The 26,113-nt window shown below is 39.4% G+C and overlaps 2 protein-coding genes across 5 annotated transcripts in view; both read left to right on the top strand.

Annotated features, from left to right (window-relative positions):
* Positions 1-238: 238 nt before the first annotated feature.
* LOC139940649 (pseudouridylate synthase TRUB1-like) lies at positions 239-6,531 on the top strand. Of its 2 annotated transcripts, none has more exons than XM_071937001.1 (8): positions 239-433; positions 1,800-1,941; positions 2,162-2,337; positions 3,227-3,308; positions 3,973-4,045; positions 4,395-4,534; positions 5,210-5,266; positions 5,568-6,531. In XM_071937001.1, the coding sequence occupies exons 1-8, from the start codon at positions 332-334 to the stop codon at positions 5,729-5,731; spliced, it is 936 nt and encodes a 311-aa protein (XP_071793102.1). In that variant the 5' UTR covers positions 239-331; the 3' UTR covers positions 5,732-6,531. The 2 variants fall into 2 exon arrangements, with proteins under 2 accessions (XP_071793102.1, XP_071793103.1); XM_071937002.1 differs by having other exon boundaries at positions 240-433; positions 2,177-2,337.
* A 1,032-nt stretch (positions 6,532-7,563) lies between these two features.
* Positions 7,564-26,113, top strand: part of LOC139940531 (rho-related BTB domain-containing protein 1-like) — a 42,759-nt gene continuing 24,209 nt past the window's right edge. Inside the window, exons 1-2 of one of the 3 annotated variants that reach the window (XM_071936825.1) lie at positions 7,564-7,762; positions 23,273-23,489. The gene's annotated coding sequence lies outside the window, so the exon portion shown is untranslated. Of the gene's footprint in view, positions 7,763-23,272; positions 23,490-25,249; positions 25,473-26,113 lie in introns of those variants that run through there. The other 2 variants (XM_071936827.1, XM_071936826.1) reach the window with 2 other exon arrangements.

Raw genomic sequence — 26,113 nt, 5'->3', positions numbered from 1 at the left:
GAGTCTTGAACCAAGACTACCGCGTCAGCCGCGTAGTCAGAAAATAGAACACATACAGTACAGGGAGGTTTCAAAATGTCTCCTTACTCATTTTCTGAAGGTGATTCAGATTTCTCGTTTACCTTCAGAAATTAGCGAAATGAAGCACTCGTCACCTCCCCGTACTGTATGTGTTCTATTTTCTGAACACGCTCTCAACAAGGAATATAGACTGGTTCCGTTGTAAGACTGTATGGTACCCCGTATACCGATGACGTCCGTATGTGTATCGCAGTAACAAAAACAAAAAAAACCTATTTTTTAGCAGAGCAAAAGGTCACAAAAGTCGTTTATGAATCAACCCATATCATCGTTTGTTTACTGTGGGCGGTGGGCTTTCAAAGGTTGGCCGGCCGATGGCTGCCGTGTACAAAACGAGGAAATTAGAGTCGGGGTAAGAGTAAAGACTAAGTAAAGAAGGTTACCGTAGCAGTTTAGCACAAACAATACAATGAATAACATTTAAAAATTATCGTTACAAGTTTCTTTTTAAAATCTTATTTTTTGTTTTGTTTCACTATTTAAAGGCAGTGGACACTATTGGTCATTACTCAAATTAATTATTGGTATAAAACCTTTCTTGGTGACGAGTAATGGGGAGAGGTTGATGGTATAAAACATTGTGAGAAACGGCTCCCTCTGATTTCTGAAGAGCCATAGTTTTCGAGAAAGAAGTAATTTTCAGCGAATTTGAATTGATTTCGAAACCTCAGATTTAGAACTTGAGGTCTCAAAACCAACCATTTAAATGCACACAACTTCGTGTGACAAGGGTGTTTTCTTCTTTCATTATTATCTCGCAACTTTGATGACCGATTGAGCTCTAATTTTCACAGATTAGTTATTTTATATGCATTATGTTTAGACACATTAACTGTGAAGCTGAAGGCTAGTCTTTTGCCTTTAAATGTTTAAAACACACAAAGCAAGCTAAGAGCTAGGTGAACACATTCAGCCGGTTTAAATTGCCGAGTGGCTCGTAGGGAATGCGCCAGCATATGACATTTTTTGTTATTTCTTAATCTTAGGCAAAATAGTTGCGATAACGTAACCCTCCTCCAGACGGCTGCCAGGCCGGAGGGTTACGAGATTATTTCGAGTGGCAAATGACAATCTGGTCCGCTCCAGTCAGTCCAACACTACTTCTAGAAACTATAGTATAAAGCTCCCCGTTCACGGGGGAGCCTTATAGATGCTAGAAGTAGTCCAACATGAACAATTTTGACAGCTAGTCACCAGATTTGCCCAGTTTTTACCACTTTCATAAATCATGACACAAATTGTAAGGGCACAAACTTAATCTGCAATGTCTAATGAACACTCGAAACATCTCATCATTGAGAAAATAATTATTTTTGAAGAAAAAAGACAAAAACTTGCCAAATCCCGGAGCGATTTCCCAGGTTTATATTTCGAACCTATCGCTTCGCTTTCTTTGCAAACGTTTATTTTTCGGCCTATTTAATAAGGTTTATCACGAATAGCAAAATATCAAGAGAGGCACTGTTGAACCCACACAAATACAATAGGCGATGCGTGCGCAAGTTTTGCATGACAACATACACCGCTTAGTAAACTGCCCCATCTGCCTACCCACAACGCATTGCGGTTCTGAACTGCAATAAACCTTATGCCTGCATGCTTTATGTATGAGGTGTGAACGGCATTATTTCTTATATGACTTGGGAGGTCGGATGGTTTGGTTAAATGAAAGGTGGGTATCCTGAGTGCTATCTGATTTTTGATTTTTCTAATTGCAGGCAAGACCGTCCCTGAAAATGCCTGGTGTCCCATGTAAGCAGCGTTTTGTGTCCGATTTGAACGGCCTATTTGCTGTCTATAAGCCAACTGGAATTACCTCAGCTTTCCTAGTCAACAGACTTAAGCAAATCCTCTTCAGTGGTAAGAAAGTTACAATGTTGTTAAGAGTTGTTGGAATTTCAGGGCCCAAATTTATGTGAGGTACAGACTACTGCTTAAATAGGTTCTTGGTATTTTAATGAAAAGAAAGGAGATAAACAAGTCATAAATAAGACACAGTGTAGTGTTGGTTGGTTTGAGGGGGGGGGAAACAAATGTGAAAAAAACCTAACTGTTTTTGTTTTCAAATGTTTGTTCACGCAACAAAAACGTCAAGACCAGGACCACAGCCATCACAAGACGAAAGGAATCTCACAGCCATCCAAGCGACTTCGGATTGGACATGGTGGAACGTTGGACATGAATGCCTCAGGTGTCTTGGTGGTTGGAGTTGGGAGAGGTACAAAGATGCTGACTAATATGCTGAAAGGGAGAAAGGTAAACGCATTGCAGTTTCATTCATGCCCTCCTTGATTTGGGGTTGAAATTTACTAGAATAAAACTCAAACCAAAAACCACTGGATTAACTTGCCGGTGCTCTAACAACTGAGCTATCTAGCCCTATGTTGGCAGTCTCCCTATTTTGTCATTTTCTTTGTTTGAGGGGGGGGGGGGGGCCAGTCAGTCGCCATACAACCGCTAACTAGCGTGTAGCCAGGATCAAGTTATAGGTTTACAGTGCAATGCATTGGCACCCTGTCAGGCCTGTATGCTTCTTCTCATGTGTACATCGCTTTTGCGTAGTGTTGGTTCTGAGAAGAACCGGTGGTTGACGACTCAACAGTTTGATCAGTATGCTCTGATCATCTTCAGAAGGATGCTGGACTCTGTTGCTGTTGCACCATTGAGTCAAGCCCAAGTACCGGTTAATCTTTTCGGCAGCATCCAGCAACAGAGTCCAGTCCTCCTAAAGAGGATCAGAGCATACTGATCGAAACGTTGAGTTGTCAACAGCTGAACCAAGACTATTTTAAAAGAGACTTTCACATGATGCTACCACAAACCTCAACCGCTTCTACTCATACAATGTGAAGTTTTTAAATCCTACTTTGAATTTGGTCTGTCTCTACCAATCTTAATCTATAAGCTTTTGTATTTATTCACATAGATTTTTGTCCAGCAATATTTTCTATAAGCAGCTCTTTGAAATTGATTGGTCTACTCTTTACCAACCCTTCTCAATAAACTCTTAAATTTATTGACAGACTTTTAAAAAACCCAAGCAGTGTTTTCTACTTGAGCAGCTCCATGAAATTGAGCCCTTGGAATTTAACCTTAGAATTATGTTACTAATATTATTCTTATTTTTGGGGGGTTGGGGTTACAGCGTTACCACGCAGTCGGATGTCTTGGTTCAGCTACAGACACACAGGATGCACTCGGCAAAGTTACACTTCAGTTGCCATCAGGTAAAGTACATTTTTAATTGATGGTCCTGATATTTTGGGGTTTAGAAGATAATCGACAGGATCGGTGTACAATAGTCAAAAGATAAAATACTTTCAGAGAACTATCCTTTAAATATTTGTGGACTAAAGGGTGAGTGTTAATGTTAAAATTACTGATTATAGCTGATTAGAGTCAAAGTGAAATGGGAAACAGTAGAATTCAGAGGTTTTGGCTAATTGGGAAATTCATATAATGGTAATATTTTTATGTCTGACACTTATTCATGCTCAAATTCCAATCCTGAGAAGCTACGATGATGTAGCACCCACTATAAACCATGTGATAGCATGTTAACATTGGTTGCGCAATCGGTCTAATGCGTCTCTTCACTCAGGGGTAAATGTCTACCTTTTTTGACAGATTTTGTACTTGTGGCTTTCCCGGTGTAATTACGTTGGAGTGCTATTCTAAATTTGCACTTTAGACCAGTAATCTGTGTTTAGTTCCATAAAGGCTCAGTACTTCATTGATTCCTGTGAAAACACACATACATATTTACTCAGGTGGGATTCGAAGCTATGCACCATACAGATCTTTGGTCCCGTGTGCATTACCACAGGGTTAGGATGTTACCATATTGGAGGCCAGCTCTCTTACAACTCTTTTTATATCACTTTCTTGTAGGGCATGTAACACAGGACATGGTTGAAGCTTCGCTTGAAGGATTTGTTGGCAATATAATGCAAGTACCGCCCTTGTAAGTGGTTTATATTCATATTGTTTATACTTTTTCTCTGGGGACTGGCTGGGCGTATAAACTGCAATGCACTGGTAGCGAAAGTAGGGCATATATAGGCACAAAACATGCTATCCATGCTTACATTCTTTGAGTAATGGACGTAAGAGATGGTGATCAACTATTCCTAATTTTTTGCACAATGGTACCAGGGTTTGCTCATCTTAAGGTTTCCTAGAACCGTTTAAAAAATGAGCTAGGTGTTGTTTTAGAAAGAGGTCAAATTGTGCTTTACTTCCAGCAACATATAAGTTTTTCTCAAAATCTAAGCCCCATTGTGTTATCATTTGGAAATTTCTTATCTTAACAGGTACTCTGCCTTGAAGATGGGTGGTGTAAGGATGTCTGACCTAGCTCGCTCTGGTGAAATCAATCAGCCTAAACCAGCAAGACCAGTCACTGTGCATAATCTCAAGTCCCTCCAATTTTCACCACCATATTTCACTCTGGGTGAGTTTCAATTATTCACAGTTGTCTTCTTTTGCATCATCATTATAAAGTGGCACAGTCTTGCTTCCATGGCTCCCTCCTCAGATTATGGGCGCATTCCTGGGGCCTTTCACAAACCCTGGCTTGGGCCCTGCCTGCAGCTTGGGCTCATGCGTTCACAGTGAAAATGCTGCAAGTGTGAACCAGCTTTTGGTCCTATACATTTTTGGAGCAGCAAGTACTTTCAACACGTTGGTAGTTCGAGCATCAGACGAAGCCTGGAGCCAGAGCCTAAGCCGAGGTTTGAGAAAGGCTCCTGTAGTCGCCGCCATCACCTGTTCACTTTCAATTGCTGCTATTCTCAGCTCAACTTTGTCACATTGTTTATCTAGCGAGCGTAGGGCGACCTCTGCCATGACTTGTACTCGTAGGCAGATAACCAATCAGATCCCTTTAAGGTGATCCCCTGGCTGCAGCTTCCTAGGTTGTATTGTATCGTAAACTTGGTATGATCCCTGGCTACACGGCACTTAATGGGTTGTATGGCTTCTGACTGGCACCCCTAAAAAGATATTGACAAAATAAGCAGACCGCCAACATAAGAGAGAGACGTAGAGAGTTAATTTGGATGTCATCGGTTCCAATCCTACTTTTGTCAATTCTTCTTTATTCAACCCCCCATTTTTTTTTCTTCAGATGTTCACTGTGGTGGGGGCTTCTATGTACGGCAACTGATCCATGACCTAGGAAAAGGTAGGAGCTTTTTCATTCTAATAGTTTGCATTTGTGATAAGAACTGTGTACTGGGTACTTTTTGAGTCCTGTGGAAAAATGGGATTTCAACCCTCCGTCCCCAAATATTAGGCCAGATATCTTAAACACTAGACCAACGAGCATGTCTAGTACTGAGCAGCTGGTCCTTTCATAGTTTGCGTCACCTGCTTCTAAAAGACCGTGCATTTATTTTTCAAACTTGTTTGACCACGAAAATGGTTCCAACAATGTTGGGCACGATACGTGAACATGATTCTGTTTTTTATTCTTTCAATTTTAGTTCTGGGAACATGTGCACACCTAGTGGAATTGGAACGAACTCAACAAGGGCCATTCACTCTCCAGCATGTTTTACAAACAGAGGAGGAATGGACAATTCAAAACATCTGTAAGGCTATTGCGGACTTTGACAAAACCATCCAACCAGGGAGGCTCTTAGAGTGACTTGTTGCTTAGTCTTGGTCTCAAGACCTCTGGATCAATTCCCAGCCTCACTACTCTGAGGAGCGCTGTATTGTTTGCTAGCTCTGCGCACGTCTTCTATATCCTTGGTTCGATTTCCAGCTTCCTCGAAGACAGTCGTTCGTCAACTGAAGTAAATTCAAGAAGAAAACCACCCCCGTGTTGAGTTATCACAGGTATGAGATAGTGACATCTTGGTACAAAGACTACTTGTTGCTAAAGTAGCTGCCCCAAAAGACAGTCAGTGGTGGGCTTCCAGTGAGGCTTCAAGATAGTAGGTTAATCGCTGGCAACATCTCAAGATGCGTACGACGAGGATTATCTCAGAGCAACATCTAACAGACTTCTGAAACAAGATCTTCTGAAAGTGCAGACTGACTTCGGGTTTAAGAACTTTTGATATAAAGTAACTGCGGACCAGCCTTCTTTACTCAAGATCGATGTGGTGTTACAGAGCAAAATGTTGTTTACTGAGCTGAGAATGTATTTGCTGCAACACCTTTAAAAAGATGCAACCTTGTATGCCCATGTGTCAGGTGTTTCTTGTAAAACCCCATGTAGAGTTACTATGCAGGCATGGTGCCCCTTTACTGTTTTTGTTTGTATGAAAAGTTCATCCAGCTAACCAATAACTCAAGAGATTCGATTTAATGGATGAAGAATAAATATTTTATGTGTTTCGTTTGACCCAAACTGTAGTCCTTTGCATATCGGTTTATGGGTAAAACCAAATGAAATTCAAGAGTTGTAAAAAAGGAAATAAAAATTATGTTTTTTTTAGATTCATGTTTCAGAAAGTTTGAGTTTGTTATCATACGTTTGTGTTCACTGACAACATATCAATGAGGAGTACATCAGTGCTGTAATCGAGTCCCTGTTGTCCGAGAAAACAAAAAAAAGGACTGGAGACCAATCTCGAGTCAGAGAGTCCAAAATTAATCAGTACCTAAATCAGAGATCAGAGACCAAGGCTATGAGAGTTCCCTTAGAATGCTGCTACACTCTCTGACCTCTCATCCCAAGAGATGCTGCCCTATGCACAAAGTTTTTGTTAGTTTATTGTATGCCTCGCGTCTAAGGGAATCAAAAGCTTTTATTTCACAAGCAAAGATTATGGAGCAGTGTATGCACAACATGGAGAACTTTTGAACTCTGTTTTTGTTTACAATGGGCGTTGTCTGCCCTGATGTATTTTCCAGTAAAAGTGTACATTAAACATTTCAGCAGAGTTCCCCATCTCGCACCTCCATCACTCTATAATCTGTATTCACAAGGCTATGCTCAGTGGAAGCCAGAATCCTTCACCAATTGTACAAAATGTCAACCCTATTTTGAGCCATAAACATTTTGAAGAGCCGTGGAAAGTTTCATTAAAGAAAGAGGACAAAATAGAACATCCTCATTGTTGATGGCAACTCCCACTTTTTAGCATTAAAATTTTTACTTTTTAAATTTGGAAGAACTTATTTATTAAGCATTTTTTGTAGTATTAATAATTTTTTTAATCATAAATAAGTTGGGCTGAGGGGCTAGGAAAAAGAACATGTTTGGGGGTGGGTGGGGGTAGATAATGCATCTAACTTCATTTGGAATTTTAATAGGTACAGTCTGTGATTGAAACCGACCGCCATAAAACTTGAATAGCGCCCTCTACAATTTTACAATGACCAAAAACTATTTTTTTGACAGCCATCTGGTTGCTGCACCATACATTTGCATGCAAATTTGACCTGGGTACCGCCTCTCTTTGTCTCCTATTGGTAATACATAATGTTTTTATGCATGTGAATATTTCGCCATACGTCATGGCACTGTGTTGTTTTGACTCTCAACTCTGTGCCTGGCAGCTGATTTATTATTAACTTGATTGACTGAAGAATGAGGTAACCATCTCGTCAGAAGTTGGCCACTTTTTTCGCGATAATTCTCTGCTTTATGGTCAATAGGACCGAAGCAGTTGGTTGTTGCAAGAACTGTTTCTTCGAGAAATCCTGCACAGAGCCGCATAAAGTGGTAAGTGATTACTGACCGGAATGCTAGGAAATTGTAGTTCTCTTTTTTTTTACGAGGAAAAGTAAAGTGGTGTACGTGCCGTTGTTTTGTTTGTATTTTGGTCTTTTTATGGAGGAACTGTATTGACGTAAGGAAAGGGCCTTAATTTTACTCCGGACTGCAGGCCCGAGACTAGTGCGGTTTTGTGTCCCGCCAGTAGGCCTACTTCTTTGCACACACCGTGACCCCGGAGGTAGAATGCACATGACCGGACAATTAGTAGTACCTAGTACAGTGTAGGCCAATAGTTTTTACACAATTCCTCTCCATGCTCACAAAAGTCACAGTCACTTTGGATATTTTTCAGCATGTCGCCACCAATTTATCCGCCATTAATTAACTCCAAAACCACTGAATTGGAAATTCGTGGCGAGGTCGTAAAATTTTTCCACTCTATATTGAGTAACAACTTCTAGAAACTATCATTAAAAAGGCTCCCCCTTAGCCCACCTTGTTGAGCTGTTAACATCGGTCTCATCACTGTCGCCATTACACAGTGATGAGACCGATGTTAAAAGTGGAGCCGTTAACAGCTCAACAAGGTGGGCTAGCTCCCCCTGAGCTCACACTCGACTCACATCACAGCCTATAAGAAAGCAGTACCCGAAAGACAGATGCCAACAATCTTCTCTTAAATTTTTACATGTCTTCCTTACACTTTTACAGTCCTATACACGGTTAACTGTTCATATAAAACCTTTAATTGCATCATTTTTCTCTCTCTTTTGATTTTAGTCAGTCAGATACTACATGAACCAACTTTGACCAAACTGGGGCGCTGTTCTCCTTTTTTTTTAAATTTCAAGAAGGAACAAAGTATGGTGCCCGATACCCCAGTCAATGCCAGTTACTGGGTCTAGTCTGGTAAAACAATTTCTGGTCCAATACACATTTTTAGCTAGGGAGGGGAGTAGTAGACTGCCAGGGGTTTTGTGGATTATTTCCCAAATTCGAGCCCTGCATAGTGTGCATAGAAACCTAATTTTTTTGTGAACTGCAACCTGCTGGTTGTAGGAGTACAGTCATTATTTTTATGACATTACCATTTGGAAAAAAAAACAGTTGTTTTGTTACAGTATTTTACATCAGGTGCGAATAGAATGTCTGCTGAGTGGCAGTGCTGGCATTGATCCCTTTTCTGGATAATTTTCGGTATGGCGCCACTACTTGTTAACAAATTTTTACAAAAAGGTCTCTTTGAGGTAAATTAGATACGATATTATTTCTTATTAAACTTTTCCTCCCTTTTTAATACGACCGTTGCAATTTTAGAGCAGTGTCTTTCACATTTTGTTGAATGCCTCCCTTGATACAGATTTAAGGTTGGGTCTGCTGTCACCTCACCAACGTAAAACATAAAGGGGTTCGACATTCATACAGAAGAATCATATATTGCCGTTTTCTCGATGAAGCAGCTCAGTTACATTAAAATTCAACTGCAAATTTCAGTGCATACCTTCTAATGTTTTTCTTTATAAATTTGTCCACATCAGCATTAAATTTATAAAAATACAAAATGATGATCATACAATTGTTATTTTTAATTTTGTTTGGCGGAAATGAATTCTGTTAAAAGATATTAAATAACAGTACATTTTAGATGAGTTGATTGTAAAAGCATCAAGGTAAATTGAAACCAATTTGTACTCCCTAGTCCTATATAAACAAAGGTTATTTCCTTTCCCAAACCTTGGCTTGCGCTGTTCCAGTTCCAGGGTCCAATTGATTTTTTGAAGCACTGTACATTGGAAGAACAAAATGTAGTTCGTAATCTCTTTTTTTGTTTAGAATGGCAATCAAAACATTTAGCAGTGTCAGTGTGTATGCAAAAGACTACACTACTGTAATGTTAAAATAGTACTTTTTTTCACACAATACTAAAAAGCTGTTGATCAAAATATCTGAAGATCAGAAGTTGTTTGATAGTATTCCTTTAATTTGGGTAATAAAATAATTAGCTTGTCTGAATTTTATGCAATTTGTACTAGGCCGGATGGGACGTCCATTTTTATCCTTACGCAATAACAAGGTAATAAAATTATACCATCTTTAAACAGAAGCCCATGCAGTCAGTGTGTACAGCCATTATTAAATAATGGCATTATGTACACAATAACAATGAATTTGGTTGTACGCAGCAACAACAAACCAAGATGGTAGTTCCTATGACGATAATGATATCACCAGTAGCAAAGTCCAATTTACAAAACCTCTGTACACTATGTCTATAGGTTACAATTTTAGCTGAGGTCATGTGAGACTAAATTGGTAATGGATATATTTTTAGAATTGTTGATCAATAGTCAGTGTCTGTTACCTTTGAAAATAGGGTCCATTGGTTTTATTTCAAAGTCATTCACATTACAATCGCCTAGTGTAATATTGGGGATCAGGTTGGCTCAGTTGCTTGTTTAGATGCAATCTTATTCTAGTCAGTGGTTGGTTTGGGGAATCGCACCCACAACCTTGTAAGTGCAACTCCTAAAGTGTAGGAGACTTGACATGGTGGCTTCTTTCCCTGTCTTTCACCTCTGTGGACCGTGATTGGAATCCCATCTCACTCTAGAGCCTTGCATTTTGTTTGGATTGGGTTTTCAGTCCCTACCTGTTTGCATGGGCGGTCCCCCGTTCCAGTTTTCCTCCCACATCTAATATGGAGTACTTGGTTTTGTTTGTTTGTTTGTTTGTTTGTTTGTTTGTTTGTTTGTTTGTTTGTTTGTTTGTTTGTTTGTTTGTTTGTTTGTTTGTTTGTTTGTTTGTTTGTTTGTTTGTTTGTTGGTTGGTTGTTTAAATGATCTTCCCATCAATGAAACTTTGCATTTTTGGCAAAGCACACACAAGGGGATATAAAGTCCAAGCCTTGTGGTGTGTAATAAAATAAATAAATAAATATTCATCTTGGAGGTCCCTCTTAAAATCTTGTAGGCCTACATGTCACCCCCTCAAACTTGTCGGTAGAATTTGAGTTTGATGTTGAAGCCAAATCATTGTTTTATCTATGCTGCACGCTGACTGTCAAACTTTGTACAGTGTGCCTTGCAGGTCATGTTACTCTGTGTAATCACAGTTAATCAATCATAAGGCTGGGGCCAGGAGATGCGCAGACTTTGTAAACAACAGGCAACAAAGCTCTTAATTTGTGCACAAGGCTGAAAGTTGTTAGGAGAAACAAAACAAACTGTATTCAGCTGGGACATACAATATCGACGTCGTGTCTGTGCAAGAATGTTGTATCAACAAAAATACACGACATGCACTGTAAAAACTGTACAACAGCGTCATGTCTCGCTAAAGCTATCCCAGATGTACACGCAAACCCTATTGTACGTCAAGATAATTGCTATAATGAAATTGTAAGGCAACATTTTTGAATGACTATACAGTCTGACCCGAATCTGTCCATACAGTAGATGTTTTTTTTAAATGGCAGATGAACCTCTCCGCGCAGATTTTCAGGCGAAAGTCCAAAACTGCTTTTAACGAGAATGACGTCATTGGTTGCTAGAAACATACATTACAAATCCAGGGTTCATCCTAAATTGTCTCCCCGCTGTAAAAATGTCGCGTAGACAGGTTGGGTAGTTTTTTGTTTCAAACAAACAAAAATTTTCTGGGCACATGTTCCACAGACCATGTGCAGGCATACGAGTAACAGTATTCGGTTTGAGCATGCGCATCACACGATGAATATTGCAATGTCAAGGGGAATAACCCTTTTCCAGAGCGTGCGCAGAAATGTTCAGTTTGCACATGTAGTCATTAGTCAAGGCATTTTTAAAGACTCTGTAGTTTGTAGTATTTTGATAGGAAAAGTTTGTGCGTAATAATTAGAAGACGGGCATCGAATGAGTGTACATGATTTGGTTCATGACCCTTCACTGATCTTGATCCCATTGAAGGTCACTTGCATCATGTATCAAGTAACAGGTGCTAACCATGGGGGCAGGGGTTCCAGGGACCATATTATCTATGGGGGCCAGGCCTCTATTTAACCCATGCCACCCACAGCAATTGTCATGGTTAGGTCTGATACTTCATAGAGGCAACGAAGGCGTTTTCCCCATATTGCATCCTGTTCATTGCCTTGGTGCCCTTGAAATGCTCAAGTAGAACAAGTAGAAAAGTCCAATTTCCTCATAGTAATAGGGCGAAAATGCCTCGGTGCCCTTCTCCTTTCAAAAACGAAGCTTAAGCTGCGTGGTGCTCTGTGATTTTGCTGTGGCACTCTTTGCTGGCTGGAAAATTTCTGCGCCCCCTTCAAGAGCGAAGTATCGAGACCTGGGGGCCTGACTTTATCTGTTACATGCTCTGACATAAAGGGTCTAGTGACCAAGATGGTGTTGTTAACCTAAGGGGTATCGAGTGTATCTAAAGTGGGTGTTTTGATTTGCATTTTTAAGAGCATCAACTTAAAAGCAGTCACAGTGTTAATGTCAATCTGACCTCTACATTTCAGCCCGCATAAATTTGACCTTGCTCCAGGTAATATTGTTTCTGTGCGTAGTGAATGAAAACACAGTAAGTTTGTCCCCCATCTTTGGCTGAAGGTTCCCAGAGTAAAAACAAGACTGCCTTAGGGAATAGGATGATCTCAAATTACATGGGATACCAAAGGCCATTGTGGATTGGTTGACGGTTGTGGAACAATAGATGACCTCACAATACTTTAAGGTCAACAGATGACCTCATCGGGAGTTCATGCTGTCTGCAAGCTGTTCTCGGTGGTCTTAGTAAGGAGGTAAAAATAGAGCAGTGGTCTTTAAAGGCAGAGTATACCTTTGGATTTTGCATGGAACCATTGGATTGTTTTTAAAACTGTGCTATGAATTTGTACTGTGTGTGACTTTGCCAGGCTGTTGATTTCGCATTGCTGGCTATCGGGGCCCAATTTCATGGCTCTGCTTACCGCCGAATTCTGCGCATAGGATCGCGATTCCCCGCTTACGTGCAAGCGCCGAATTTCTGCGCTAGCCTTGTAAGCGTAGAATGCCTAGTAACGTGGAGTATGCATGCGCAGAAGCCCAAATTCGTCGCTAACCCGTGAAATACGCTTGCCGTAAGCACAGAATTCCCTGCTTCCGTAAGCGCCGATTTGTGCTTACGGTAAGCAGAACCAAGAAATTGGGCCCAGGTCTCTTGTTCTTGGTCGAGGTCTGCCTTGTTTTGGGTCCCCGGGAGAGTGGTTGCAGGTTGCCATTCTATTGTGAATTTGCTCCATATTTCATCTTTTGTTCTGCCTAGGTAACCAGCCCATCTCCATTTTATCTTTTGCTGTTACTTGCATAATTGATTTATGTGACTTTAAATAAAATGTCAGCATGTGAAGAAAATACCCAGCGAACATGGTAAAAGGAGTGGACAGTACATGCACTTCATGCAAAAAAACACATTAATTAACAGATTTGTTTTAATAACATTCCATTCATTTTTCCTTTTTTGACATTTATAACAATTTCAACTGATTCAGAAGGCTTAGAAAGCTGAAAAGTAGTTGCATGATCACTGCCCTGGATGTTTTTTAGGCACATGACATTTCAGAATTGACAAACTACATATTTGCAATCTCATTAGCTGCTATAGTGCTACCTCACATTCAAGAGTGAACTAAAATCCCATCTCATTCAACAAGTTGTCTCACCTTCTGTTTACTCAAATCATCAGATGTTAATTTAGTTACAGGTTTTTTTCTTCTGCGCCAGGAGTGTCACTATTTGACAGACGTGGCACATTGTAAGACTCCATTATCCAAACGCTTACCGGTACAGATGAATGCCGAGCACAAATTTGTGACGAATCTGCAGTGTTGTTTTTCACGATTGAAAGCATGCCGAATCAGCATCAAGAGTTGACATGTAAAGTGTACAATAGAACCATGTACATTACGGTCACGGACCAAGCTTGGGGTCCGACTTGATCAAGTCAAATGTACATGTAGGAGCTTGTTTCTTCAGAGGAAAGTTTGGTGAACAGGTCTAGAATAGACCCTTCCCATGAAACATGTAAATTGCACGTAGTGCGTGCGCACTAACGTTTTGGTTGGCAAAAATGAGGGAACATCGCGCTGTTTTGTACACAGCTAATGGGTGCGTGACGCAGACGGGACTGCGCGTCTGCTTAGTGCACAACTCTATTACGTTTGCCAACCAACAGGGTCTGTACGCATGCGTGAATGTAATTAGTATATTTCATGGGAAGGGTCCATTACATTACACGGAGGCAACGAAAGTCATGGCCCCTGTTGCCCTGGTCTTGGCCTCTGTGCCCCTTCAAAATTTTTGCATTTGCATAGACTTTTTAAGATTATCAAATAGAAGTGCCCTATACGAAATGGAAATGGCCTTGCCCCCTCAAAGATGAAAATCCAGGCCTGTAGCTGTTGAACTGAAAACCTGAAATATGTTTCATAAAAAAAAAAAAAAGGAAAGATAAAGTGTAACTGTACATTATCCAAAATAAAAAAAAACCAGGAGACTAAACACCGAGCTGGCCAAGATGGTCAAATTCATTCAAAAGTGAAAGTTTGATTTTTTTTAAGCCAGGAAAAGCCATCAAATTTTACTACTGGAGATTTTCATGATCTTAAATAGCTCATATATAGTTCAATATAATAAAAAAAATTAAATTTGGGGTGGGTGGGTCAAAACAATTTTGAAATAAAATGTAAAGTTTTTACATTGACTAAATATGTCCCCTTAGTTACCAGAACCCTGTTTTTATAGAGGTTGGCACATAAAATGTCTGCAACAAATTCATGCCCAAAAGTCCTTAGACATTAACAAATTCTGTACAGATGGTACATAACACAACCCCTTGTAACTGTAGTTCATCGTGAATCTGTAGGCTTACAGTGTACAAATACTTAATGCGAAATTTATGTGTAGCTGATGTATGGTATCATCTATCATAGACTAACAAAGGTTGGAATAATATTTTTGCCATACGGTGGACACAAAAGCAGATTACTACAAAAGCCTTACACAAAACAATAATAATTCTTAATAAGAAACAGCCATAGCAACAATAATCTATGGTCTTCTGGGAAAAAGCGTGACCCGGGACGACATCTCTAAAGAAAGTCTTTTTTGATTTTTTTTTTTTTTTAATAAGACGGTAGACTAATCATGCATGGATAAAGAACCTGATCTCACATCAGCTGTTTTGTCGACCTGATGATGACCGTACATGCACACAGAGTACATAGGCTTATTGGAAACTGAAATTAAAGATTCGATGAACTGTTATTGACGTGGAGAAGGAGGTATGCGGACATCCATACTACTACTCTCTTTTGAACCCCTTAGTAGGGAAAGAATGCTAGATATTTTCTTGCTTTTGGCGACGCTCGTACTCCAGACGACACTTTTTGCGATAAGAAAATTCTTGGGATTGGCCTTTCTTTTTTAAGGGAGCAGTTTAGCATGGCGAGTTATGCATGTAGCTCGCATGTCAGTCGGGGTTTGGAACTTGATGTACTAGTACAGGCATGTTGTCTCTTCTATATGTTTAAGGTGGAAATTAATAGGGTAAAGGTGTAAGGTTTGTTTTTTTGAGAAGAAGAAAAAAAATGTGGTCAGACCTTGCCCTTCAGATTTTTGCCAGGCTAGTAAACAGGATGTTGTTTTCATAAAGCAATTTTTGTAAAACTGGTCAGTGCAGCAAAGGACGAGTCTGATAGCTTGTTCTTTTAAGGGCAAGACTTTTTTCCTTGGTTAAGTGCATGTAATGAACATGATGAAATCCTTTTAAGGAAACGCACATTGTATGACCTTTTAACGAGCAAAGTCATATGTAAAAGTGGAATGATAGATCTTTGAGAGTGGAGAGGGAAACGAGTTGCGCTGTTTAATTTGAGATTTAACGTGTAATACATGGGCATGTGACAGGCTCTACGAAAATGCATGAGTTGATTGTCGCACAGCTCACTTTCAAGTACAGGGTTGTTGAGGGAACGGAGGATGAGAAGTAGTTTGTGTTTTGAAGCAGTTTCTTGCTTCTTAATCCTTCTTAAAAAATATATGTAGCCCCCTCAACCACAAAAGGGCCCAGAGGCGCTTCACAGAGTTTAAAAATATTAAACAAGTTTCAAAGAAAATGCACAGCAAAAAAACAGATTAAGAACGCTTAAGAAAATTACAAAAAATCAATGACAATTATTTTAAGATAAACAGATTAAGACAGCTTAAGAAAATTACAAACGACCACAGCAATGATGGTCAGTCTCAAGTTGATATGAAACAGGCAGGCAGATTGAGAAACATTAAAAAGAGCAATGGATTAAAAATAATTTGCCCCATGATTGACCCCCCTGTGATTCAGTTTCATTGAGCCCATTGTACATATACCACTTGAAATAGTTTCACCTACCCAGTCAAGCACAATGTCCTAATTTCCTGAAGCCATTCAAGAGAACGTATTGTAATAGGGAAAGTATGTAATTCAATCCTAGTTATGGATGTCAATAAATACACGGTAATGGCAACGCTGTCAAATTTCATCAAGTTCAATGCTTTCGGTTTGGAGAAATGAAGACTGTGCAAGTCAGGCAAACCACGCCTGTCGTAAAGAAAAATGTTGCAAAATGAGATTCCTAAATTTTGTTTTACATGTACATATTAAATTACATTCTAAATATGAACGAGCATTAAGTATGAATATAAATATATCGAAGATAACTTAAATTTGACATTTCATAGCTAAGGCCCTATTCCTTTTTCCTTGGTAGCATGATGGCAAAAAAGTAATTTTTTTCGACATACATTGTAGTTTAGACAGCTCTATATTTTGATCATGAGAACTTCGAAATCGAGTCCGAGAGTATCCAGAAAATGACTTCGAGTACAGATTATGTGTCAGTGGAGTATCGAGTATGGATTTCAAGTTACTAGTACTTTGCAAGCTAAATACGAGTACGAAGTTTGAGCACCATCAAAATGGTACTCAAGCAGTACCCAAGTAAAAGTACTTATATGACGAGTTTGGTTGTTTATAAATGTTTTACTAATTTGTGTGTCTGTAAGAAACAACTCTAAGAAACAACAAGTCATAAAATATTGGCTTTGAAGAAAACATAACCCCATGTATTTCCAACGGGAAATATATTAATGCAAAACTAGAAATGAGTAAACCTCCATGCAGTTGTTACACATTAAAACGTTTCAGATTTGTCAGTAGATGTTTTAAAGCTTAAAAGTCACTTGTAATGCTTCAAAGCAAAATCTTGTACGGTGCACAACTTTTTCTGCTAAACAAACAACAACAACGCGGGAGGCAACCAGTCGTTTCCTGTTTCAATTACATGCCATTTTAGCTGGTAACCAGAGTAATGCCAAGCAAATTTTCCTGTGAAATCGACCCCATGTGATAACGTGTAGCCGACTGGTTTTGGAAACCCATCCTCGTGCCTTTGCGTCAGTAGAGAGGACCTTATTGTTTATCTCGAGTACGTATGCAATTTGATGAATTTGTCTAAAATTACCTGTTGCCGTGGTGATGGTCAGGATGTGTTTTTCCAAGTAGATGGGGACTCCGTGTGAACGGTACGTGTAATGTTTGGATTTACCTGTATATGAGAAGACGTCATGCTGTACCCTGCAGCAGTCTAATAATGTATTTTGGTTCACTCTGTTTAGTCTAGTTCGTCACCAGTCAGATGTTTGATGTGAAGGGTAAATGTACAACATTGAACCGTAAATATTTTGCAGGAACAAACTGTAAAAACTGTACAAAATGCTTTAACCAAAACTGTACAAAATGCTTTAAAGGCAGTGGACACTATTGGTATTTGTCAAAGACTAGCCTTCACAGTTGGTGTATCTCAACATAAGCATAAAATAACAAACCCGTGAAAATTTGAGCTCAATCGGTCATCGAACTTGCGAGATAATAATGGAAAAAAAAACCGCCCTTGTCACACGAAGTTGTGTGCATTTAGATGGTTGATTTCGAGACCTCAAGTTCTAAATTTGAGGTCTTGAAATCAAATTCGTGGAAAATTACGTCTTTCTCTAAAACTATGGCACTTCAGAGGGAGCCATTTCTCACAATGTTTTATACCATCAACCTCTCCCCATTACTCGTCACCAAGTACGGTTCTATGCCAATAATTATTTTGAGTAATTACCAATAGTGTCCACGGCCTTTAAAACTATCGAAAGCTGCTGTAAGCTTCCATAAACCCAAATTTTGTATTGCCATTAATTAGCCGTATAGGCCCTACCTTCCCTTTAATGTGTAAGTGCAAAGCCACTGCATCAGTGACCCATGCTCCTTCTAACCAGAGATGGCAAATTGCGTTTATAAATGGATTCATTTTGCCAACCGATGCGTATCTGTGCATCGACTGATGCCTTAGCCTAATGACTATAATCTGGAGTCAAGACTTCCACATTCTCATAATTTGTCTCTGTAAGCTGTTATCTTGTGTTGAACAGAGTAATGTATCACATTCCAATGATTTGTTTGTGTGATCTGAAAGCAGTTTTACCCAACTGCCTTGAACTGTGCAACACAATTTGATGTTTACATTACAAGTTTCCTTCACCTTACTATACAGTGTTTACTGTAAGGGTAGATTCATCATTTGTTTTATCATTGTTTATAGGCAAAATTATCAAGAAAGATACAATAAAAGTCACTAATAGTGAATGTTAAAGCTGAATGCAGTGGCTACCAGGGATGAGAAATCTCAGACTTTTATCAGAGTTCAGGCTTTTCAAGTACATGTAAAGTCCAATAAAAAAAAAATCAGCCATAATTTTGTTCAATCCTGCTCTGTGGTCTACATGACTTCTGTAGTGCCGAAGACTGTTCATATTATAAGCTCTGTGAAGTCTAAACCCCAGGGGTTAACAAATGGCGGACGTGCGATCAAACATGCCTTCTAAAATATTGATCCTACATTGTAGTTTTAGACTTTATTTTGGTCAGCAATGACTCCCCTGGTCTACTTATTAAGAAAACATAGATCCTTGTCATATTGGCAGAACATTATACTGCCCATTACTCCAAAATTATAATCAACTTTGCAGTGTATATTTTTTTCTTTTTTTTCCCCCGTCCATTTATCCCAACGAGGCAAGGGCATATCATTAGGTCATTGGGGAAAGGTTGGTTTCTACATGCAGTCCACAGAGTTAAGAAGTTTTTGCAAAAGATTTTCAGGATGTAGAGTGGACGAGTTTCCAGGTCTATTCTGTGTTGTTTGTGATTTTTTTTCTTTTTCGTGTTTGAGTGAAATAGAAAACAAATATTTAATGGATTCATCACAGAATTTATTTAAAGCGACAATTATATGCCAACAAATTCATCCAATATTTGTAAATTAAATTTTGAAGATCTCGTCCATGGATTTGTATTGATTATTTGGTTTGCAGTAACCCCATGGGTGTCTTTGCTGTGTAAATTACTTTCTGTTGAGATTGTTGAGAACTTGTCTTGGTATTTATTTTACTGCCGTAGACTAGATTTGAGTTCGGGAGACTTCTCTGTTCTGAAAAGATCTGTCTTGTTTCTATTACCTGGGCAGAATGTAGGAAATCGGCCAGTATTGTATGTAATTCACCATGTGGTAGCCTATGTTGTTGTAATGAATTAGACGGCCCTGCCTAGACGAAAAACCTGATCCTATCCTAATTTCATTTAGGTTCTCGTCACGCATGTAAGACCAGGGCACTTGGGCATGCAATGCCAAACTTTGATTTGACATGCTGCTGACATTTAACTTAGCTTTTGCTATAGGAATTTAAGAATTGTGACAGGTCTCAAATAGCTTTTAAACTATAGTATCTTCAAAACCTTCTAGGGGTTTTGATGTTAAATTTACAATGACGGATTCAAACTGCCTCTAGCTACCGAGCAATCTCGGTTGTCTAGTTTGTATGACGACACTGCTCTAGAATTGCAAAGGTCATGGGTTAGAATCCTAAAAATGACACCAAATGAATCTTTTGGGGGTTGTTAATTTTGGTCATGCACTTAAATGGTAAATAAATTGTAACAAATATCTGAGTTTATCCATTGCCGTTGCTCTACCAACCGAGCTACATGTACAATTTACAGTATCTACATGTAGCCCTAATGTTAGTGGTCTTCCCCTTGACCTATAAAGGACTGGCTTGTGTTTGTTCACACCTCAGGAAGTGTTCAGCTTCCTCCTGCGCTTTTAACGCTGACCTAGAAAATGTAAACAAACGGCAATGTTTTCAAGGCAAGAGGGAAAAAATGTCGTTCACAATCTAGTAGTTGGGAAATAGGATAGGTGATTCTGTAAGGGTATTTAAAGGCAAACTATGTTTGGTTTTTGGAACTGTTTGTTTATATTAATTGTAGTTCATATACAACAAAATCAAACTATGGAAATTTTATTTAAACAGGTAGTTGTGTTTTTGAGATATGGCCAACAATCCGGAGCGAGTTGTCCAAGCATGAAGAACAATCCATAGTAGGAATTCACTGTACGCATCTCAGATTCAAATTTGGGATAAAAATTGCTGTGCCCCTTCAATAAGGTTTATCGCGATTCATAAACGCAATGCATTGTGGGAAGGAATATGGGGCGGTTTCTATGCAGTTTCTACAACTCGCGCACGAAACGCCTATACCTTTGTGTGGTTTCAACAGCGCCCTCTCTTGATACTTTGAGTGAGGTTGAAGGCCTGTTCCCTTTAATGAGTCAGTTTGAAACTTTTCAACTTTTCCTGTTCATTGTCCTCTTCCCCTGGTGGTTGCTAGACCCTGTCTCTTTACTTTGCCTTAATGCTTTATTGACATAGGAAGCACGAGAAGAACCAAGGGTGATAATTAGAAGTGCTTGAGGATGGGGAGGGGTAAGATAGTGACATGACACTGTAGAGTAAAATGAGTCAGTTAAAAGTGTCTGTGTTTTTCTGTTCAACTTGTAGTGCTTATATCAATAGTAATAACAATTAGTTCTTACACACGATAAAGTGCATTTCTTTTACAAAAGCGTATCAATGGGGTTTACAGTAGTGCCCTGGTCATTGGGTCAATAACAATCCAGTAAGTTCTCAGCTCCCTGGGAAGTGTACAGCCCTGGGCTTCCATGGCGCTCCAAGGCTTTTTCAAACATAAAATCAACCTCTACCCTCGCAGGTACCCATTTTTTTACCCCTGGGTGAAGAGAAGCAATAATAGTATCTTGCTCAAGGACACCAAGTGTCATGACTGGGATTCGAACCCACATCCCGATGGCTAAACCACCTGAACTTGAATTTGATGCTCTTTAAACCCCTTGTCTAGACATCCCTTACTTGTTGTAAAACCCAGGAAGGTCAGGAGAGGCCAAAAGCTGTCAGAATGTTTCATCACTTCTGCTCCCTCATCTTAATCGTGACTTGATCAGAAAACAGAACATGATCCCAGGATATTTTACTATGTAATGTTGTTAGCATTTAAAAGGGGCAATCACTGGCCTGTGCATGCTTGGTTTTTGAAACGGCAAAGGCACCATGACATTTTTCTACTTGGTAGGGCACTCTATGAGGGAAATTGTAAATTTCTACTGGAGCTATTCAAGGGCACCAGGGCAATGACCAGGGGGCTGGGAATCCAAAGGCAATCGCCTTTGTTGCCTCTGTGAAGTAACAAGCCTGTATTTTCATTAAAGGAACATGTTGCCTTGGATCGGTCAAGTTGGTCTTTGAAAAGCGTTTGTTATAATATGCATATGGGTAGAAAGATGCTGTAAAAGTAGAATACAATGATCCACACAAACATGCCTCGAAATTGCACGGTTTTCCTTTTACCTCATCAACTAACACGGTCGGCCATTTATGGGAGTCAAATTTTTGACTCCCATAAATGGCTGACCGTGTTAGTTCGCACAGTAAAAGGAAAACCACGCAATTTCGAGGCAAACTTGTGTGGATCATTGTATTCTACTTTTAAATTATCTCTCCAACCATATGCATTTTATAAGAAACGGTTACAAACGCTTTTTTATAGACCAACTCGTCCGATCCAAGGCAACGTGTTCCTTTAATGTACATTTACTGCAGTCATACTTGCTACTCCTAGGTAGACCTTACAAGACAAAGCCAAATGTGGGGTGGCTGACAGAGAAAGCAGTCACTCTGGGTTAAAATTGAGTGTCATCTGTCATCTCTGTCATTGTACTGGCAGCTCAATGTGTCAACTGTCAAACAGTGTCCCACATTGACTTTTAGGGGAAGGCTGTTGGGATCGGGGGGGGGGGGGGGGGGGGGGGGGGGGGTGATGGGCGGGGGGGGGGGGGGTGTATTGACCTGTCTGTGAATCTCTGTCATTGACTGTCACTTGATGGCCTTGAGAAATATGAAAAAGAGTCAACTTTGTTTTTTTGTTGCGTGTCATTGCTGAACCGTTAAAACCACCGGACTCGATGGTGTTTTGAATTCTGATCAGCAGAATGGGGGTCAAGTCCCAGTTGTGGCACTTGTGGCCTTCGGATGGGACATAAAGTTGAACTCTGTAGGTCCAGGTACTACATGGAGTATTGCATGTTAAAGAACCCAGAACCCTTCATCGAGGCAGAGTAGGGGTTAACCCTGTTGTTTCTGGTACACTTGATGTAGTGTACGTTGTAGCACTAGCAAGCACTATGTTTACAGGTTTCCTCAGGCTTCCGGGCTATAGTGATCAAGTTCACTTATGAGGCATTGTTACTATCAGAGATATATGTCATTGTCGGAGTGCAACAGCATCCTTGTCTCTATACTATAGACTATTCAAGGCTATATGATAGACTGTTTCAGTCTTGGCTTGTTTGAACATTTGGACACTTTAAAGTTCTCTTAACTTATAAATGTTACCGGAAGTTTGGATTTACGCCAAACTTGCACAGGCTGGTCTACAAAGACAGACAGAGGTCTGTGTGCTCTTGTACTTGACACTTGAGAAACAGTGCAGTGAATCATACTTTATTATGATGTGTCATGTTCCAAGGGAATGGAAGGGAAGGGGGTCCAAATGTAAAGGCAATCATTAATCTAGGGATAATGGAGACCTGGGGAAGTAAGAAGGAAGGGGACATGGTGTACTGTATGCCAAGGTCGTCTGTAGAGGGTTAGTTGTGATTAATGGGGACGTGGGTTTGTTGATAAACATTGAAGGTAAACCCTGGAGAAAAAAAGGGTCAAAGAATGGGAATATGGATATTTTATTTGTTTGTTTGTTTGTTTGTTTGGTTAATTGATTGTTTGTTTGGTTGTTTGTTTCTGTGTCTGTTTGCTTGGATGATCGTTTTGTCAAGGGAACACATTAAACTCGAACAAGTGACATTAACACAAAGCTGGCAGGAAACATTGGTCACTTTTATGTTCCATGTTTGTAAATTATCAGAACGATCCCCAAAACAATTTCAAGCCCTGAGCTAACTTGTCAAGTTTCCCTGGTTGGCTCTAAAACAAAGACGACACACTTGTTCATGATGACTCAAATTGACCCCTTGGGTTTTTCCTTTTTATTATTATACAGAATCATCGGTCAAGGATCATTAAGCAAGTGTTGGTCACTCAGTGTCCAGTTGGATTTCTGACCCAAACCTCTTGGGGGATCAATCTGGACTTTGAACTTGGTACTTAAGACACTGGTTAAGGTGAAGAGGTCGCTGCGGTCTTGATCTTCTGGAAAGTTCAGAATTGGTTTTGCAGAAAGTTTTGAACGACGACGTCATTCTTTTGTTTGGACAAAGGTGAGTTGTATGAGATATTTAACGCCTAGTTATAATTTTTGGGAAACCTTCCCAGGGAATTTGAATTCTACATTTAGCTCAGTGCAATTTGCAGGCATGATATTTGTACTCAAAGGCAGTAGACACTATTGGTAATTGCTCAAAATAATTATCATAAAACCTTAAAATATTGTGAGAAACATTTCCCTCTGAAGTGACATAGTTTTCGAGAAAGAAACCATTTTCCATAAATTCTAAATGTGAGACCTCAGATTTAGAATTTGAGGTCTCGAAATCAAGCATCTGAAAGCACACAACTTCGTGTGACCATGTTGCGACAAGGGTGTTTTTTCTTTCATTAATATCTCGCAACTTCGACGACCGATTGAGCTCAGATTTTCACAGGTTTGTTATTTTTATGCATATGTTGAGATATATTAATTGTGAAGACTAGTCTTTGACAATTACCAATAGTGTCCAGTGTCTTTAATGTGATTTCTGAATGTTTCCTTCATTGATAAATCTGGGGGAAAATGATTAAGTTGCCTGAAATAGCCCTAACAATTATCTTGAAATGCTTTGAGCCACTGAAAGCTGCTGTACTTCTTTACCCAAGTAAGTTTTTATTGACATTAACTTTATAAGTGATTAACAAATGTACACCTTCCCTTTGATTTATAAGTGTTTCTCAAAAATGTTTATACTACCAAAAGCTGCTGTACTTCAGTACATAGTTGTTATTTCCATTAATTTTTAAAGTGATTACCACAGGTACACCTTCCTTTTAATTTGATTTAAAAATGATAAATCAAATGCTTTACTCATCAAAAGCTACTGTACTTCTAATCAAGTAGCCTAAGTTTTAATTGGCATTAATTTTAAAAATAATTACCAAATGACAACCTTCCCTTTAAAATCCAGGACGAGACCATGATAGTCACCTGTTCTAATTGTGGCCAACTGTTCACACATTTTTTTGCCAATTAAGATCCTCACTTAATTAGTTGTTTGCCAGCATGGCCTTGCTTAGAATCAGGTCGTATTCATCAGACAAAACCCTCCCCTTGGATGAATCCCTTGATTTCAAGGCCTTATACTTCACAAGGGCAAGGAGGTGATTGCCTCTGTGCCCCATTTACATTGCTTTGGTGCCCTTGAAATGCTGCAGTGGAAATTTACAATTTCCTCATACATTTATGTTATATATATTTTCCTGTAGAAGTTTCAGCTTCATTAATTGCACCTTTTTTTTTTGAGAAAATAAATGAAAATCTCAGTGCAATTTTTTTCAGGAGGGTCGCTAAATTTGTCCGTAGTTTATGCTTAAAAAACTTTCGTCTCACTGAGTAAAAAAAAATATTGAGAAATTGTTTTACACATACCTTAAAAACTACAGCACCACACAGTAATATTTGTAAAGGCGGCTTTCTATGAACTGTGTCAGTTAAAAAAAATGCAAATCTGTGAACTTTTTTGTGTTTTGTGTCTCACAAAAAGTGTACAAACCCTTTAAGGATCATCCCAGAGTCCTGATTTTTCCTCTTTTTCGTACCTCACCGTATCATTGCCTGTTCTGACTCACAAGCCCGTTTTTTGTTGATAAACAATTCATGACAAAATGGGAGTTGTCGGTGACAGTCCAGACCACTGCTGCCATTTTAAGCACACAGCATCCTGTGGTTGAACTGAAACACGCACACACACCCGACCTCCCCTATGGGATTTCCCTCACACTCACAGCTGGCTTGCTGTCACTGTCAGACAGTTTGTCTGTCAGGTTCGTATTCTCTGCGCACAGATCTCACAGAATTACTGTACTACTTAACCACCTGCACAAGTCAGACGCACAAAAATTGCATTTTAGAGAGAGACATAAACACGGCACCGACAGCAGGTAGAGTTTTTAACAAAATCTAGTGTTTGTTCAGTGATCTTGTTGGAGGCACAGTGTTTGAAACCTTAAACGTTGTACAACCACGCTACACAGTTTCTGCCGATGAAATGGTAAGATATTTTGTGTGCATGCTCGGATGGTTTAGAAACGTGTACTATAAAGCAACGCCTAGAGGCATCGAGTTGAATGTACACTATGCATATTATATAGTCCAGGTTGTCTTGGATACCATGCGGTTGTCGTCAGTGCGAAATGAATCCGGTTCAGGGACCTAAATTTATTCATTTTTTGTGTGTAAAATACGTAAGAGATTTTATCCACATTGTAGGACAGCATGGTTGGTTGTTTGTATCTGTTGAAATTTTAGTCTAATTTATTGATGCTGTACATATTTCCCCGCTGAGATTCTGACAGACCAAGAAAGTGCCTGTTACTCTTGGGAACATTTTCTCGCTTCTAACCCAAGCTTATGTTTTTTTACATTGTGTTTGAAAAACACTAACAACAACAACAACAATAACACCGGCAACAACCATGTGATATGTTCTCCAATATTTGCATAAACCAAACTAGTTTTTTTTAAAGGGATTTGAGGCATTGCATGGTGAGGTATCAGTTTGGTTTGCGTTAATACAATGTGTGTATCTCCACACTTGTACGTACGTACTTGCCAGGTAGATTTTGTTCTTCGAAAAAAGGACTTGTCTTGCTTTTCTCTACAGCGAAGTAGATTTTCAGATTTCAGGAGTCT

Source organism: Asterias amurensis, chromosome 8 (assembly GCF_032118995.1).
Source record: "Asterias amurensis chromosome 8, ASM3211899v1".
In the NCBI taxonomy this organism is placed as follows: domain Eukaryota; kingdom Metazoa; phylum Echinodermata; class Asteroidea; order Forcipulatida; family Asteriidae; genus Asterias; species Asterias amurensis.
This window is presented reverse-complemented; position numbering and strand designations above follow the sequence as displayed.